We start from the raw sequence: 18507 nt of genomic DNA on the forward strand, positions 1-18507 counted from the left end.
ATTATTGTTATTATTATTATTATTATTATCATCATTATTATTATTGTTATTATTATTATTATCATTATTATCATCAGTATTATTGTCTTAGTATTTAAGGGGAAAATTATTCTTATGTGTAATTGACTTGTATTCCATTATATAAGAAAATTATATAGAAGAATAGAAATTACTACTACTACTACTACTACTACTACTACTAATAATAATAATAATAATAATAATAATAATAATAATAATGATAATAATAATAATAATAATAATATGGTAAAGGTTTGTATCGTTAGGAAAAATACAAATTACTGTATCTCCAAATTAGTAATTTTTTTTTTATTATTAGTATTAGTTTTATCTTATTATTACTTTTATTAATATTTTGAATATTAATAGGTTACAAAACTAATGTCTGAGTGAGAAATTTTTATTTTTCATAATTTTGGTTCATGTGTATTATTATTTTATTTAGTAATCAAATACTTACCAATGATTTACCATAATATCTTTATATACGGTTTTATTCTTGCCTTCTTTTAGGCCTTGCGTACAATTGTATTTACCCACATAATCCATTTTTTATTCTGTGAAACCTTGCGTATGATTGCACAGTTTGTACTCACAGAATCCTTTTTATTCAGATAGACCTTGTGTACGATTGTACGTACCTAAGTAATCCTTTTTTTTTATTCAGTAAGACCTTGTGTACGATTGTACGTACCTAAACAATCCTTTTTATTCAGTTAGACCTTGTGTACGATTGTACGTACCTAAATAATCCTTCTTTTTATTCAGTAAGACCTTGTGTACGATTGTTCGTACCTAAATAATCCTTCTTTTTATTCAGTAAGACCTTGTGTACGATTGTTCGTACCTAAATAATCCTTCTTTTTATTCAGTAAGACCTTGTGTACGATTGTTCGTACCTAAATAATCCTTCTTTTTATTCAGTAAGACCTTGTGTACGATTGTTCGTACCTAAATAATCCTTCTTTTTATTCAGTAAGACCTTGTGTACGATTGTTCGTACCTAAATAATCCTTCTTTTTATTCAGTAAGACCTTGTGTACGATTGTTCGTACCTAAATAATCCTTCTTTTTATTCAGTAAGACCTTGTGTACGATAGTTCGTACCTAAATAATCCTTCTTTTTATTCAGTAAGACCTTGTGTACAATTTTATGTACTGTACCTAGATTATTCTTTTCTTTGTATTCAGTAAGACTTGCGTACGACCGTGTTTACCTAAATAGTCCTGTTTTTTTATTCAGTGAGGTCTTTTGTACTATTATACATACCTACCAACTAAGCCACAATCAGTTAGTATTGAGGCCTTTTAATAGAATACTTTAGATGCCTATAAAGATCAATGGAAAAATAGTTTTAGTTCAAAACTAATTCTATAAGCATACTTTGGTAACTATAAATCTATGAAAGCATCAAAGGAACCTTTGGAAAAGCCTTTCGGTAATTTTAGACACCAGAAACGTTGCCGATTTTTATCCTCTTGCATATAGAGGTTGACCCATGCACTTTTGGTTTTGCAGCCAGAATTATGAATAAATTGTCAGTAAGATCTCCATATCTTTCAACAATCCTAGCTCACTTTTACCATAGTCGAGGAAATTCCTTGCATGTATAATGAGAAGTTATTGTTGAAAAGCATACTGAGTATCTGCAGCTCGACAGCCAAAATCAGAATGAAGGCTTCGTGCGTTTACAGACCGTATCACCTGTGGCTACTGGGTAGTGGCTGCCAGGAGCTTGGTAACTCTTTATTGGCCATTTCCAGCTTTCGCCAGAATCGTAATCCTACTAAAGGACTTGGGTTTGTATAATTAGGAAAATACAAATTACTTTTAAAACTTTGGATACTATCTGATAAGGAAGGTGATGGATTTAAGATTACCTGGGAGAAGGTTGGGTAGACCAAAATTGCAATGGATTGACTGCGTGAAAAGAGGTATGAGGGATTTGGAATTGAGTGAGGAAGATGCACTGGACCGAAGGAAATGGTGAAATGTGTTGAAGAACCATCACAGCGACCCCAAATAGGGACAAGCTTGTCTAGAAAGATGATCCTCCAAAATTTTCAGTTCATGATTTTCCAGAAGGCTAAGAGAAGATAAAAGCTCTCTTCCATAAATAAACATACTACTTTTCCTGAGGAATAGCTCAGGACTGTAACTTGCCTTAACTTTTTTAGTGTTAAATTCTAATGTTGATATAAGGTTTGTTCTTGCAATGCATGGCTATAAAGGTACTAAGCTATTGTTTGTAATATCACCGAGTTGGTTTCCATATCTCAACAAGAAACCAAGTACACTAACCCTAATGAGACACTGATTTAGCAAGTAATTAGATTCTTGTATTGTACTTCACTATCCTACTCCACCTGGCTTTCTATTTTGTTCCAGGAGCCTAGCTTCTCGCTCTTCTGCTAGGGTGATCTATGAGGCAGGGTGTGTAGAGAATAAAACATTTTACAGTTGCAAATATGCAGTCCCCTTGCATAGAAGTTTTACTGTGCACACTAATAATCAACTTTTCAGGAATTTTCTCTCAAGAATGTATCTTTTGGTAGTTCTTTCAGATTATGTAGGAGGCTTTTTTAATGTTATATGCATCTTACAGAAATAAGGACAAGGCATCCAGAATGGATTCAATCAGTGCCCTTACTTCTTCCAAGGGTTATGAGAGGCAAGAGGTGATGTTCTGGCGACGGTTTTATCGAGAACCTATGCATACATTGATTGATTGATGTCACTGTATTGGGAAGGTTAAGGGAAAGTTATTGGTCATTTTCTCCCCCACATCCTACAGTCATGAGAGTAGACTTGACTGCTTTCCTTAAAGGTTTAAAGGTCGCTCTTGAATGGCAGAGACAAGGGACAGTGATATTGCCCTATCGATCAGGACAATGCCCTAGAGACCTACCATATATACATAAGCTAAGCCCCCTCTCCACCCAAGCTAGGATTAAGGAGGACCAGGCAATGGCTACTGATGACTCAGCAGATAGACCTATAGGATCCCCCCAAAACCCCTTTCTTAGCTCATAAGGATGGTAAGGTTGCAGCGACCAAAGAAACTAACCAGTTTGAGTGGGACTCAAACCCCAATCTGGCATTTGCCAGTCAGGGACGTTACCACATTGGCCACCACAACCCCATAGGAATCAGTCTAGGTGTATTATTTATACAACAACAACAAATGCAGTCGTTTCTAGCTCACTGCAGGGCAAATGCCTCAGACATGTCCTTATTCAGCCTGGGGTTTGGCCAGTTTTCATCACCAAGCTGGCCAACTGCAGATTTGTGATGGTGGGAGGTTTTCTTCCTGACCAGTAAAGCTATGCTGATCTTGGCAATACACAAACCCTTTCGTCACGTTAAGTTATCCCCCACTCAGAAAGGCTATGTTATGTTTCTCTGCTGTTTAATCCAGCAGACTGCATCGCTTTACTCTGTCTTTTGAAGAGAGTAAATCAAACTCATTCTCGCATACATTGACATACATAGCCTTACTATATAATGTAGTTACTGCATTTAATGGTCAGACTTTGATTGGACTACGGTACATCAGGTCCTACAGTTGCACCAAACAACATACAGGAGGTCATCAGGATTATACCATCCTGCTTTTCTAACTTGGCATGTATATGTTTAATGTACTTTATCCCTTTCACCCCCAAAGGACGTACTGGTACGTTCTTGCAAAACACTGTTATTTACATGTTTTTTCATGATTTTGATAACTTTATGAGAAACTTCAGGCATTTTCCAAAAGAATGAGACCAACCTGACCTCTCTATGACAAAAATTAAGACTGTTAGAGCCATTTAAAAAAAATATATAGCAAAATGTGCTCGAAATTTAACCATACCTTGCGGGTAAAAGGGTAAAAAAGAGAGAAAATTATCCCTTACCATTCATAGATTATTGTACCCTATACATACAAATCCCTGTACTGTATACAGTAGTGTATCTACACTTACACAGTACTAGTAGACATTAATTACTGTAATACATATAACAATGTCTTATTATTATTCTTGAGTTTGGGCTGCTCACTCCCTTATGCTTTCAAGACCATCTGTTATCTACCATGGCACTTCCCTCAATTTTAAGAGGTAGCAGACATCTAAAAAAGGAACAAATGGGGACTTTTTTTCTCTTTGTTCCTCCCAGCCTGACGAGGGATTCAGCTGAGTTTGATTGGTACTGCTAGGGTGCCAACACCCACCTTCCCCTGTTATCCACTACAAATGAAGCTTCATATGCTGAATCCCTTACTGCCACTACCTGAGCAATCACCAAGGCGAGCGGAGGAAGCAGCAAGGCCTATCGGAACTGCGTCACTCCTAAGACAAGCACAAAAAAAAAAAAAAAAACAAGGCCCGAATACAGTGGAACCTCTACACACGAACGTATCTACATCCGAATTTTCCAACATCCGAAGTAAAATTTGAGCAAATTTTTTACTACACCCGAATTTTATTTCGACACACGAAGTAAACATTACACCATTGAGCGTCTAGTGCTCAGTTCTCTGTTCTTGTGTGTATCGTGTGGTTGTCCTCTGTTTGGTCTGTTATTAACAGTGCTTATTTCTTCCTTTTCTCACATTTCCTTTTTGATTTTACCTATAATCATGGTGCCTAAGAAGCTAAGTATCAGTACAGGAAGAAGGCAATTCTTTCATTAGAATTGAAGCAAGAAATTATAGAAAAACATGAGAGCAGTGTGCATGTGAGTGATACTGTATGGCTAAACAATATGGCCGGAATAGGCCTACGATCTCGAGATCATCAAGCTGAAGGCAGCCATTAAAGCAAATAACCATCGAAGGGGATCACCATTATTACAAGACATCTTAGCAATATCCTGGAAGAGATAGAACGCCTTTTGTTGAAAGGGATAAAGGACAAAGAGATTGTTGGCAACGATCATTTGTGAGAAGGGCCAGTGTGATGAACAGAAAGAAATAAAAAAGTGAAGCAAAGAAAACCATGGTAGCATTAACAAGCTCTTTTAAATAAGACTTCTCTTTTTTTCTGTTTCTCTCTAAACATAGCATTAACATGTTCTTTAAATAAAATCTCTCTCTCTCTCTCTCTCTCTCTCTCTCTCTCTCTCTCTCTCTCTTCTTCGCTGTTATAGTGTTAGATACGTCTATTATTTTTTTTCCAAGAGAGAGAGAGATTAAACAAAAATGTTTTTAGAGTACATATGATTTTTAACAGCGTCAACGAGTTGAAAAACAATTAAATGTAACTAAGAAAGTAATAACAGCTAATCTGAATTCCTTTATTAACTAAAACAAATATTGATACAAACACACTCGTGTGCGTATGCACAAACACACACAGGTGCAAAAATTGCTACGCAATAAGAGAGACGGTCGGGGAGGAGGTAGAGGTTGTGACTGCGATAACATACCGTAACTCGTCACTGAAAGTGATGAAAATAAAAAATCAAAAGAAAAAAAATGTAAAAAATAGGAAATATAAAAAAAAAAAAAATAAATAAGCTAAGTTAGATTAAAATTTCCGTAGTGTAAGTTACGGTATGTTATCGCAGTCACCATCTCTACCTCCTCGCCGATCGTGTCTCCTCGTGCGTGTGTGTGTGTTTGCGCATACGCACACGAGTGTGTTTGTATCAATATTTGTTTTAGTTAATAGAGGAATTCAGATTCGCTGATATTGTTTTTTTTAGTTACATTTAACTGTCTTTCAACTCATTAACGCTGTTGAAAATCATATGTACACAACACATTTTTGTTTAATCTCTCTCTCTCTCTCTCTCTCTCTCTCTCTCTCTCTCTCTCTCTCTCTCTCTCTCTCTCAGAAAAAAATTAATAGACGTCTCTAACACTAACAGTGAAGATGAACAGAGAGAGAGAGAGAGAGAGAGAGAGAGAGAGAGAGAGAGAGAGAGAGAGAGAGAGAGGGAGAGAGAGAGTATTTATTTAAAGAACATGTTAACACCATGTCTACCTTCTCGCCGATCGTCCGTCTCCTCCAGGCGTAGCAAATCCTACACCTGCGTTGGCCTGTCTCTAAGGTAAAGTGGCAATAAAACACATTTTTTATTTATTATTTCTTTATAATTATCTTTTTTACATGCTTCTTTCATATTATGTAGTTATGTTATTGTTATGTGTAATTATGTGTAGCCATTTATTAAGGATTTATTATGGGTTTTTAGGCTGAGGAACGAATTAAATGAATTACCATGTATTCTTATGGGAAAATTCGTTTCTACATCCGATCATTTTCTACATCCGAAGTAGGTTGTGGAACGAATTAAATTCGTATGTAGAGGTACCACTGTATATCCAAAGAAAAGCAGCCCCGAAAACCTTATTCGGCTGGTGATCAACAGTGTTGATTACTCCAGGAATCGCAGTGACCCTGGAGGCTCCCAGATGGCCTCATGCCTAGTTGCATCCTGACCTGCTTGCTCTTCTGATTGATGTACCGAGAGAGATGCCCCTGTGGTCCACTCTTTAGCGCAGACCGCTTATATCCTTCTCTACCACTCATCCTTGAATATGGGCTTTCAACTGAAGTGTACAGTACAGTATAGACTTTTCCACTTCCTGGGAGTTGTCTATGCTCTTGGTTAACTACGAGCAATCTTACCCACCCTGGTATCTCAGACCTCTGGGGTGGGACACAACCTTGGCCTGCAAAGCTCTTACACTTACCCCGTTTGAGCCTTTGAGGTCATTAGATAGGGATTTTATTTTTAAGACTGTCTCGCTGCTAGCCTTAGCGTTGGCAAAGAGAGCTTCCAAGTTTCATGCTTTAGATAAGAATTTTGAGATGGATGTGTGGGGTGACAAGAAGAAATAAGATACGGAATGAGGTAATTAAGGGTACCACAGGAGTTAGAAAACTATCAGATAAGATCCAAGAAAGTAGACTGAGGTGGTACGGTCATGTCATGAGAAGAGATGAACAGTATATTGCGAGGAGAGTAATCGAAATGGAGGTACAGGGAACGAGGAGGGGGAGACCAAAGTGAAGGTGGGTGGACTGTATCAAGGATGACCTTCGATCAAAGGGATTAACCGATGATGATGTGTGGGACAGAGGTAGATGGAGAAAGCTGACCAGAAACATCGACCCCACATAGAAGTGGGAAAAGATGTAGACAAAGAAGAAGAAGAAGAAGAAAATGGAAGGGATCTCCTTCAGTTATGTGCCATACTCGTGGCCAAGACTCAGAATCTGACATTTGAGTCCTTCTCCATCCCTTCCCTCAGAGAGGCATCAGGTGCTGATGAAGACGAGATGCTCTTGGGTCCTGTGAAATCTCTACGGTGATATCTGAAAAGGTCTCGATACCTTAGGCAGAGGGCAGAGCATGGGAGACTTTTCATTATCTCTGGCAGGATAAGAAAGAGTTGTCAAGGAACACGGTCTCTTATGGCTTCCTGAGACAATCCGTAGATCATACTAATCGGCTGACAAGAGAGTCAAGGGCTAGCCAGGACCAGGGCTGACCAAGTCAGGGGTATTAGCCCCACACTTGCTTTCTTGAGAAATCTGTCAGTGGACCAGGTGTTAAAGGTAGGTGTCTGGAAAAACACACAACCTTCACAGCCTGCTAATTACAAGAGTATAACAACAATAACCCTTGACAACTTTGTGCTTGGACTTGTGGTGGCTGCTCAAGTGTTTGTGTAACCAGCCCAGGTCCCACACAAGACAAGGATGAATCTCATATGCATAACATTTCAACATAAGTTGGGAATGAAAGGTAGTGTAAGTGGCTCTTTATTACTTTACCTCTCTCATGGGGTCAGCGGTCGGAACGTTACATGCTGGTTGGATCAGATGTTGGTAAGTTTTACTTTGGAGTGCCATTCTTTGTATTCGAAGGAGTATATTTTCCTAACCCCCGTGCGAGCTGGGAGATAGTGAATCTCATACCAACCCATTAATCATATACTTTGAGGGCATAGTTTCTCTTGACATGGTACAACTCATTGTAAAACTAGGTCCTATCAGTTTTTCATCTCTTTGATAAACAGATACAGTAGGGGGTAACAGTGTCCTCGCTTCGCTTCTCCCCAGATCAAGCCTGGAACACTTCCAGGAAAGTTACAAAACTCAGCGGTTTTGGTTACAAGGGGACTTTCAACCCTCCAACCAGCGAGTCTCCCTAATTAAAGGACGAGGGTTTGTATAATGCGTAAAAACAAATAAAAATTCCTTTAATTTAACTTCCTTCTTCAAAACACCCCTCCAAGTCTTGGGCAAAAGTATTAAAAGTGAGTTGTCAGGATGCCAGAAAACTTTAAATCAATCAATCAATCAAAAGTGAGTGATTGTTGACTGGAAGGGGAGGAGCTTCTTGCCCTGCACCCTCTCCAGTTGGATAACTGCTCACTATCCATTTCAGCAACTGATTCCAACTTGCGCCGAAGTAATGTCCCCAATTAAATAACTCTGGTTGTATGGCTAGGAAAAATACAAAATACTTTTAAAATTTGTTAGTTTGAATACGTATTTCATTGTTAATTATTTATAATTGCCATATGGATCAGGCTCTACATCATGGAACTATGAAAATAAAGATTCTGTTTAAAGAATCGGCTTTTGTTATACTAATCACGGGCAAACTCATGTCCGTGACAACTCGGTGCGAGGGCAAGAATATGTCTTGCGTTTATTTATTTTATTTTGTAATTATTTTTGCTCTAATATTTTCATTGACTTCACTACTTGTTCATTAGTCTTCAGCCAGGATATACAACCTCATTTCTACTTGTTTACTTTGCCTTGAATTACAGTAAACTGAAGCTTGCAGAAGACTGGTTATTTAGATAACATTCCTTCATTTTTCAGAAGTTCAAACTTTCAGCGAATGTTTTTATGTAGACATAAGTCTCTCTTCATAGTTCACGTATCTCAGATCTATTTTAACGTTGTTACTGATCTTAAAATATTTTGACAGTAAGCAGAATAATGAGAAACTTGATCTTACTCATTCCTGTTTTCCTGAGGCTAAACTAACTAGATTAGCTTTTCAGTCTCGTGAAATTAAAGCTCTCTTGATGGACCTTGATGCTTAAGGAGTCCCAAATGATATTTTTCTTTTAATTTTTATAAAGGCTGCAGATTTCTTAGCTCATAAGTTATCTGTTATTTTCTGCAAGCTAGCAAGAAGTTCTTTTTGCACTTGTTGAAGAATGGATAATATTACTCCATTATGTAAAAGTGTTTGTGGTAGATCAAGTCCAGCTGATTACCGCCCAATTGGCAAAATGACTAAATAGGTTTCCTGAAGGTAATCATCTGTTCCCTAGTTTGCAATTTGGCTTTCGTAAAGCCATTGGAGCATGTGACGCGCTTCTTACAATTTCCAATGCTGTACAGAAAGCCCTTGACTGTGGACAGGAAGTTTATTTGATTGGCCTTAATTTTGTGTCGCCTTTGACCGTTTTAATCACGAGGCGCTTGTTTTCAAACTGAAACAGTTGGGAGTGGATTGGTCTTTTATAGGCATTGTTATTGAATTTTTAAGCAATAGATTGCAGAGTTGTTGTTGATGGGCACCATAGTGAGTATAGGAATATGATATCTGGTGTTCCACAGGGTAGTATTCTTGGCCTATCATTTTTCATACTTTATACATGACATGTGGTTTGGCTTAGAAAATAAGCTTGTTGCATATGCAGATGATGCTACTCTGCCTCAATTCCATCTCCTGAATGTAGGTCTGGGGTTGCTGAATCCCTCAATAGAGATCTTGCTAAAATTAGTGCATGGTGCAAATTATGGGACATGAAGTTAAACCCCAACAAAACTCAAAGTATGATTGTAAGTAGGTAGAGGACAGTGGCTCCTCTACATCCAAATCTCATCATTGATAATGTTTCTTCAACTCCGTATGACTTAAAACTTTAGGTGTGATTCTTGATAGCAAATTTCTCTTTGAGAAACACATTAGGTCTGTTTCTTCTTCAATTGCTCAAAATATTGGCTTATTGAGAAAATCTTTTAAGATTTTTGGTTATTAATCTATCCTGAGCAAGTGTTTTATCTTTGATTCTACCTTGTTTTGAGTATTGCTCTCCTGTTTAGTCTTCAGATGCTGATTCTCATCTCAATTTGTTGGACAGGACCTTACGGTCTATTAAATTTCTTATTCCTGATCTAGATATTAATCTCAGTCACCTTCATTCAGTTAGTTTGTTATGCATGTTGCATAATTCCTATCATCCTTTGCATTCAGGTCTTCCTGGACTGTACCATCCTGTTTGTAAAACTAGGCATGCAGTTGATTCTAAAAGTCATGCCTTCTCCATCATAAGGCTGATTACTACACAGTATTTTAATGTGGATCCTTCTCGTTCTCCCGTTCTAAATATAAACCAATGCTGTCTTGTTGTCTGAGAAAACAGTTACTCATTCTCCCATTACCAGTGTCTCTGAACCTGAAGTACTGTACTTGGAATACCGTTAAAAGTTCCAGACTACTGTTATTGATGTTAATGTATTTTATATTATTCATTACTTCTCTTCTAGTTTATTTCCTTATTTCATTTCCTCATTGTGGAATTTTTCCCTGTTGGAGCCTTGGACTTGAAGCATCCTGCTTTTCCAACTAGGGTTGTAGCTATTAATAATAATAATAATAATAATGATAATGATAATAATAATAATAATGATAATAATAATCATAATAATAATAATAATGTAGTTGTGCCACATCCATCCTGTGAAGAATCTCTTCGAAAAAAAGAGATGTCTGGAACGTCAATTGAAAGAATACTCCCCGGGATAACCGGTGAGTATCACCTACCTTTTCAGTAGTTGAAGTTGATTCTGCTTCACTGGAATACAAATTGTATCAGGATGAGATCCCCTGTTTCAATTTTAGTTTAGATGATATTGGGAAGCTCCTATGTTTAAGCAACACATCAGAACAAACTTCTCTAAAGAAGACAATTTCTTTAGCTATTCCATTCCATCCACATCCGAATTGACAGCGACTTTATCCTTTTGAACTTTTCCTACTAAAGAAAAAAAAAGAGGGACTCCTCTTTCCTGACAAAAAACAAAAAGGAACCTTTTTTTAATTATCATTTCCAAATATTGAATCCTCAGATTTGGAATCAAAATAAGATTCTCCAAAGTGACCGGGACTCCAAAGCTTCCCAGCAACTTCAAGTAGCCACACTAGTTGAAACCAAATTCTTCCAACAGTGTTCAAAATTAGCCTGTCATCCAGCTACACAACAACCCTGATTCCCAAAAATCTCATCCATTTCAAGATGGGAGCCATTATCCTAGGGTTGTTGTAGCCTAATTGGTAACGTCTCTGCCTGGTGATCGCCAGACGGGGGTCTGAGTCCCGTTTAGACTCGTTAGTGCCTTTAATGTCTGCAACCTTACCATCCTTGTGAGCTAAGGTTGGGAGGTTTGGGGGAGCCTATAGGTCTATCTTCTGAGTCATCAGCAGCCATTGCCTGGTCCTCCCTGGTCCTAGCTTGGGTGGAGAGAGGGCTTGGGCACTGATCATATAATAAATGGTCAGTCACTAGGGCATTGTCCTGCTTACTAGTGCAATGTCACTGTCCCTTGCTTCTGCCATTCACGAGCAACCTTTAAACCTTTGAAGCTGTCTAGAGACAGAGATACAGACACTTGAATTAGTAATAAAAGACTGGAAACCGATGTGGGGACGGAGGACCCCACAATGGGGAGATTTGTTGCAGGATTACAAAAGGATCAAAGAAATCAAGATGCATATTTCAAGCAGCTAATTGGAGGTCATCCTAAATGGAAAAAGGATATGAAGACAAATCATAGGATATTGCAGATCGTTTTTACTTTTACACAGAGATCTTCGACTGAATAATTGAGGGCAATTGCTCACAATTTTCACTATACTTTTAAATTCAAACTAAAGTCATATATTTAGAAATAATTCTTTAATTGCTTTTATTGTGTTATTTGTATTTTTAGTTTTTGAAAATTATCCTTTATAAAAAAAACCATTGTGTGTGCGTGTTGTATTGTTTAGCGATGAGTTGTTCTGGCAATGAGTTTTCATGGACAGGGGTTGGCCAGTAGTAAGTCGGCGGTGGCGAGTTGTAATGTAAAAATATTTGTAGGCCCTAGAGAGTTATGGGGTCCTTTGACTGGCCGCACAGTGCTACATTGGATCTTTACCTCTGGTTACGGTTCATTTTCCCTTTGCCTACACATACACCGAATAGTCTGGCATATTTTTTATAGATTCTCCTCTGTCCTCATACACCTGACAACACTGAGATTATCAAACAAATCTTTTTCTCTCAAGGGATTAACTACTGCATTCTAATTGTTCAGTGGTTACTTTCCTCTTGGTAAGGGTAGAAGAGACTTTAGCTATGGTAAGCAGGTCTTCTAGGAGAAGGACACACCAAAATCAAACCAGTGTTCTGTAGTCTTGGGTAGTGCCATAGCCTCTCCATGGTCTTTTCGATTGTCTTGGGTTAAAGTTCTCTTGCTTGAGGGTACACTCTGGCATGCTATTCTATCTTTCTTGTTTTGTTAAAGTTTTTATAGTTTATATAGGAAATATTTTTTTTTAATGTTGTTGCTATTCTTAAAATATTTTATTTTTCCTTTTTTCCTTTCCTCAATGAGCTATTTTCCCTGTTGGAGCCCCTGGGCTTATAGCATCCTGCTTTTCCAACTAGGGTTGTGGCTTAGAAAGTAATGATAATAATATATTGTACAGTATATTTAATGCCCACTTGTGACAAACATTTATAAGTTATTACTTGGCTAAGAAATTAAGAATAGATAGTAGGCTTGTAATATACTTACAGGGTACTTTATATCTGTTGGTGCATACATTGAAGGTATTGTATGTCTATTTGGGAAAATATCATTGCATTTTTTGTAGTTCATTCCATATGCCTAATTGCCTTTTAAACTATTAAGTTAATGTCACCATTAAATTAAATTTTACCTCCAAATGGTTTATGAAAATCTAAATAGTCAAATTGTTGGGAGATTTATCTCGTATGCTAATTTTATTTTCGATAATATTTTTCAACTACTGTATATATTTTATTGTGTCTTATCAATCCTTTAATTTTTATATATCTCTTTTTAGATCAAGAAGTTCCAGAGTGAACGTAGGCAAGAGCTACAAGCCAGCGTCGAACAGTACGTGGACTTCCAACTGATAACTGCCAAGGCAATGCTCAAGACGCTGACTCAAACCTTGTCGCAGATAAAGGCTGTGAGTCTATAAAAAGTCACCTCTGATGACGATTATGAAGCTGAAGAAAAAAAAAAGGCCTTTTGTGGTCTTGTCTTCATATCGACCAATTCCTATCCTAGGAAAACCCTGTACTATTATTTTTTCTTTCATGGTGAGGGATTACATTACTTGAATGATTTCCCCTGACATGTTTGATTGGCTTTTGCGGCTGTAGTAGACACTTCTGTCACAGTTTTTCTACAAACATTCGGCAAATGCCACGCTACGCGAGAATTACGGAAACCAGAATTTCTCACAATTTCATTCCTCGTCTGTCTTCTCACATCTCGCCTGGCGTCTTCTCTCGTATTTGCAATTCAGCTGTGCCATCGTTGAACTGCTTTGACCCATCCCTTGACCCCTCAGGAAATAAAACACAAAAGGTAGAATAATTAAAAACAGTCCTTATGCATTTGTTTCCTCGTCCCGATCATTTTGCCAGAGATCAGTGTGCTTTGTTTGAATGGGGACAGACTTGGAAAAGTGATCTGTTTGGTCCTACCAAATAATATTTAGAGATTGTTAGATATTTTCCCATTTACTTTCACTGTGTGTTTTAAATATGGTTCCTACAAAGATACTTAACGTTCCGTTTCTTCCCCGAATCCCTGGCCGTCGGTAATTTGTCGCCGGTGAGGATTTCTGGGGAAGAAAATCCTTGATTTCTTTTATTATTATTTGAATTATTGAAAGCTATGAGTAGTTAGAGCAGAATCAAATTAGGAAACTGGTACACTAGTCTTCATTTATTTTTATTCAGAAAAATAGAAAAGGTCTGGTCTCGCGTTCTAAATACGAGGTCTTGGCTCGTTAGTGAGACTTCTGACGCTATCTTTGAGCAGATATCTAATATTTAAGATCTTTAATCAATCCATTGTTTATTTTCTAACGTAAATTTATTTAGAAGTGGTGGTGAAGGTAGAAATTAATTTATCTAAAGATATGAAAACTTTTTGAGTTTTCTTGTACTGGATGCTAGTCAGCATTGGTGTATTCGTAACCGTATGTCTTTGTGCCAAAAGAAACAGGTATACTCTAGAAATCTAATGAATTTATAGTTATTGACATCTGCATGCCAAGATGAAAACAGATGTTCTACTTAGTTATTGCCGTACTTAAATGAGGAATCTCTTCTCTGATATGCAGCCTGTAAGGCATTATTATTTTACAATTCTCTCTCTCTCTCTCTCTCTCTCTCTCTCTCTCTCTCTCTCTCTCTCTCTCTCTCTCTCTCTCTCTCTCTCTCTCTCTCTCTCTCTCTCTCTCATTACAGTTTCTTATTTAACGGTAATTGGGAAATTGTTTTTGTATGTGAAAAATGTAATTTTATAAGTGAAATTGGTGTCAATACAGAATACATTTTCATTTCTTAATACATCTTGTGCATTTAGGTGTACGGCAGTGATTCTCAGCCTCCCAACCCATTTGTGGTTTATGCGATTACGGACTGACCTCATTTCAACATTCCATGGTGATTTTAATGTAGTTTTACTTATTTTAAACTTATTCGAGTTTAGTTTCCTATTTTCTAACCTTGCTTAGCTTCTAGTCCGTTGTTGTCGTAAGTTTATTCATTTTACTTCTGAACCATCCAAGCTTTTCTAGTCCCTCGTCATCGATGTGTTTGTCGTCGATTCTCCTTTGGCAGCGTTTTGTTGACATAGAATGTCGTTCGTGTAGTGGTCACTCGTAGCAGCTAGGAAATGATATGATTTCCATAAAGAAACTATATTTTGCTGTATATATTTCTTAGAATCAGCTTTAGAGAACTTACATAAGATGGCAGCCCTTTTTTTTTCTTTACCAAATAGGCATATTCAACTGTTTCTTAAGAGATAAATAAAAATGATACCATTGCAGGTTTTAAGACCGGTATATTAAACGGAAATAGTTTTTTCATCTGGATACAGAAGTTCCTCAACTTACTAACATTCGGAGATACAAACACAATCCAAAAATATAATAAAACTCAGATATTGTATCAAAATTTTCTGAGGGAATACTGTAATAAAACAATATATTATTTAATGCAGTAAGCAAGACGACAGTTGCAGTATGAAACAGGACTACTTGTTGTCTTTTGCAGCTGAAAATCGTCGGCATGCGAGTTTTAAGCAAGACGACAGTTGTAATATAAAACAGGACTATTTGTTGTCTTTTGCAGCTGAAAGTCGTCGGCATGCGAGTTTTAAGCAAGGCGACAGTTGCAATATGAAACAGGACTATTTGTTGTCTTTTGCAGCTGAAAATCGTCGGCATGCGAGTTTTAAGCAAGGCGACAGTTGCAATATGAAACAGGACTATTTGTTGTCTTTTGCAGCTGAAAATCGTCAGCATGCGAGTTTTAAGCAAGGCGACAGTTGCAATATAAAACAGGACTATTTGTTGTCTTTTGCAGCTGAAAATCGTCGGCATGCGAGTTTTAAGCAAGGCGACAGTTGCAATATGAAACAGGACTATTTGTTGTCTTTTGCAGCTGAAAATCGTCGGCATGCGAGTTTTAAGCAAGACGACAGTTGTAATATAAAACAGGACTATTTGTTGTCTTTTGCAGCTGAAAGTCGTCGGCATGCGAGTTTTAAGCAAGGCGACAGTTGCAATATGAAACAGGACTATTTGTTGTCTTTTGCAGCTGAAAATCGTCGGCATGCGAGTTTTAAGCAAGGCGACAGTTGCAATATGAAACAGGACTATTTGTTGTCTTTTGCAGCTGAAAATCGTCGGCATGCGAGTTTTAAGCAAGGCGACAGTTGCAATATGAAACAGGACTATTTGTTGTCTTTTGCAGCTGAAAATCGTCGGCATGCGAGTTTTAAGCAAGACGACAGTTGTAATATAAAACAGGACTATTTGTTGTCTTTTGCAGCTGAAAGTCGTCGGCATGCGAGTTTTAAGCAAGGCGACAGTTGCAATATGAAACAGGACTATTTGTTGTCTTTTGCAGCTGAAAATCGTCGGCATGCGAGTTTTAAGCAAGGCGACAGTTGCAATATGAAACAGGACTATTTGTTGTCTTTTGCAGCTGAAAATCGTCGGCATGCGAGTTTTAAGCAAGGCGACAGTTGCAATATGAAACAGGACTATTTGTTGTCTTTTGCAGCTGAAAATCGTCGGCATGCGAGTTTTAAGCAAGGCGACAGTTGCAATATGAAACAGGACTATTTGTTGTCTTTTGCAGCTGAAAATCGTCGGCATGCGAGTTTTAAGCAAGGCGACAGTTGCAATATGAAACAGGACTATTTGTTGTCTTTTGCAGCTGAAAATCGTCGGCATGCGAGTTTTAAGCAAGGCGACAGTTGCAATATGAAACAGGACTATTTGTTGTCTTTTGCAGCTGAAAATCGTCGGCATGCGAGTTTTAAGCAAGGCGACAGTTGCAATATGAAACAGGACTATTTGTTGTCTTTTGCAGCTGAAAATCGTCAGCATGCGAGTTTTAAGCAAGGCGACAGTTGCAATATGAAACAGGACTATTTGTTGTCTTTTGCAGCTGAAAATCGTCAGCATGCGAGTTTTAAGCAAGGCGACAGTTGCAATATAAAACAGGACTATTTGTTGTCTTTTGCAGCTGAAAGTCGTCGGCATGCGAGTTTTAAGCAAGGCGACAGTTGCAATATGAAACAGGACTATTTGTTGTCTTTTGCAGCTGAAAATCGTCAGCATGCGAGTTTTAAGCAAGGCGACAGTTGCAATATAAAACAGGACTGTTTGTTGTCTTTTGCAGCTGAAAATTGTCGGCATGCAATTTAGGCGAAGCCTAACACAGGCCTAAATTTAACAAAATTCAACTTGAAAACAGCTCCTTGGAACCTACTAAGTTTGTCAATTGAGGACTTTCTGCTTTAGAATCAGTTACGTTGCCAGTGTAAAAGGACAAAAGAAATAATACAAATGATGCATAATTGTTTATATGCTGTTTTTGCTACGTTCCTGCTAAGATAGGCATTGTGTACATAAACACGGTTTCTATATCTCCATTAGTTTGAGGACTGTCACTCAGCAGTGCTTGGTCCAAGTCCCAAATACTGTTCTTTTGCCTTGCCAAGAAACATGCCTTATGATGCAGTACTTTTCATTAGGAAAGATTAGGTTAGACCAGTATTACCTGCGGAATGTGTTTGAGGTGCATTCATAGGTCAGAGAAGACATAGGGTATGCAGATGATATATACTTTGACCTTTGTTGAAAGCTCACTTCTTGTACACAATTGGATTTGATAATTATTAACTTTTCTCACTGGGCTTATATCCATGTTGGAGCCCTTGTGCATGTAGCATCTTGCTTTTCCAACTAGGATTTTAGTTTAGCTAGTAATAATAATAACAATATAAAGATCTTTTTAAAGGAAATGCGTGTGCAGTGTCTTATACATTTACAAACTACTTTTGCCAAGTCCAGGAAACCAAAATTACTCACTAGTGAAAATGTCCCAATTTTATTTATTTCAAAGCAATTATGACATTGTCATCTGCATACTCTTGACTTAGAAGGGGTAAAACATATATATGGTATGTAAACAGTCCACTTATTCCCCTATATTTGGTCTTTGGAGTTAATAGCGGTGCGGTTAGATTTCAGGAAATCGTAGGTGGATCAGAATCATCCCGATCTTGTTTGTTTAGTCTGTATCTTTTGAAAAATGTAATCCCTAGTCCTGACTTTTGATAGATGTAATCCCCCGTCTTGTGTTTGCGGTTGCTCTGTAGCGTCTGCCATTGCATGATAACTCCATTAAAGTTTTTTTTCTACTGTATATATCACGATAGCAACTCATGAATAGTAGGTATTTCAAAGCCCTATATTTTTTCACGCGTAGCTACAAACTTTATCATCTCATCAAATGCTCTGTGCTCTTTGTATTTCAGAAATACGCGCTTTTTGCTTTCCTGTTATTAATGGGATGTTTGTTTCAAGATACATCTCTGCTTCTGCCTTTTCGTTCAAAGGCACAACGGCCTCGTTGCCCATAACCTCGGGAAACGTCCGTCACTAGAAATATGTTGTTTTCTAAAAGGCTCAGAACTCTTTCCTTTCGGTAATCTAAGGAGCAGCTGCAAGGGTCAGGAATTTCATGATTTTGAAGGGTGTGAGTTTTAAATGGTAGCAGTACTTAGATCAATATTCCTGCCAGTCAGTTGATTTTTCAGTCTTACATACAACATCACCTGCATCAAAGGGGCAGAATATTTCACCATTATTAGTGGCATTACTATTCCTCGTAAAATGTTAATTTA

General features: G+C 37.6%; 1 protein-coding gene across 3 annotated transcripts in view; it reads left to right on the forward strand.

Moving 5' to 3' along the window:
* LOC137624301 (sorting nexin-32-like) overlaps window positions 1-14190 on the forward strand; it is a 116551-nt gene extending 102361 nt beyond the window's left edge. For all 3 annotated transcript variants that reach the window (XM_068354881.1, XM_068354879.1, XM_068354880.1), the window contains exon 10: window positions 13124-14190. In XM_068354881.1, coding sequence (XP_068210982.1) covers window positions 13124-13264 — 141 coding nt within the window. In that variant the 3' untranslated portion in view covers window positions 13265-14190. The remainder of the gene's footprint in view (window positions 1-13123) is intronic.
* Window positions 14191-18507: the final 4317 nt, after the last annotated feature.

Source organism: Palaemon carinicauda, chromosome 31 (genome assembly GCF_036898095.1).
Source record: "Palaemon carinicauda isolate YSFRI2023 chromosome 31, ASM3689809v2, whole genome shotgun sequence".
Classification (NCBI taxonomy): domain Eukaryota; kingdom Metazoa; phylum Arthropoda; class Malacostraca; order Decapoda; family Palaemonidae; genus Palaemon; species Palaemon carinicauda.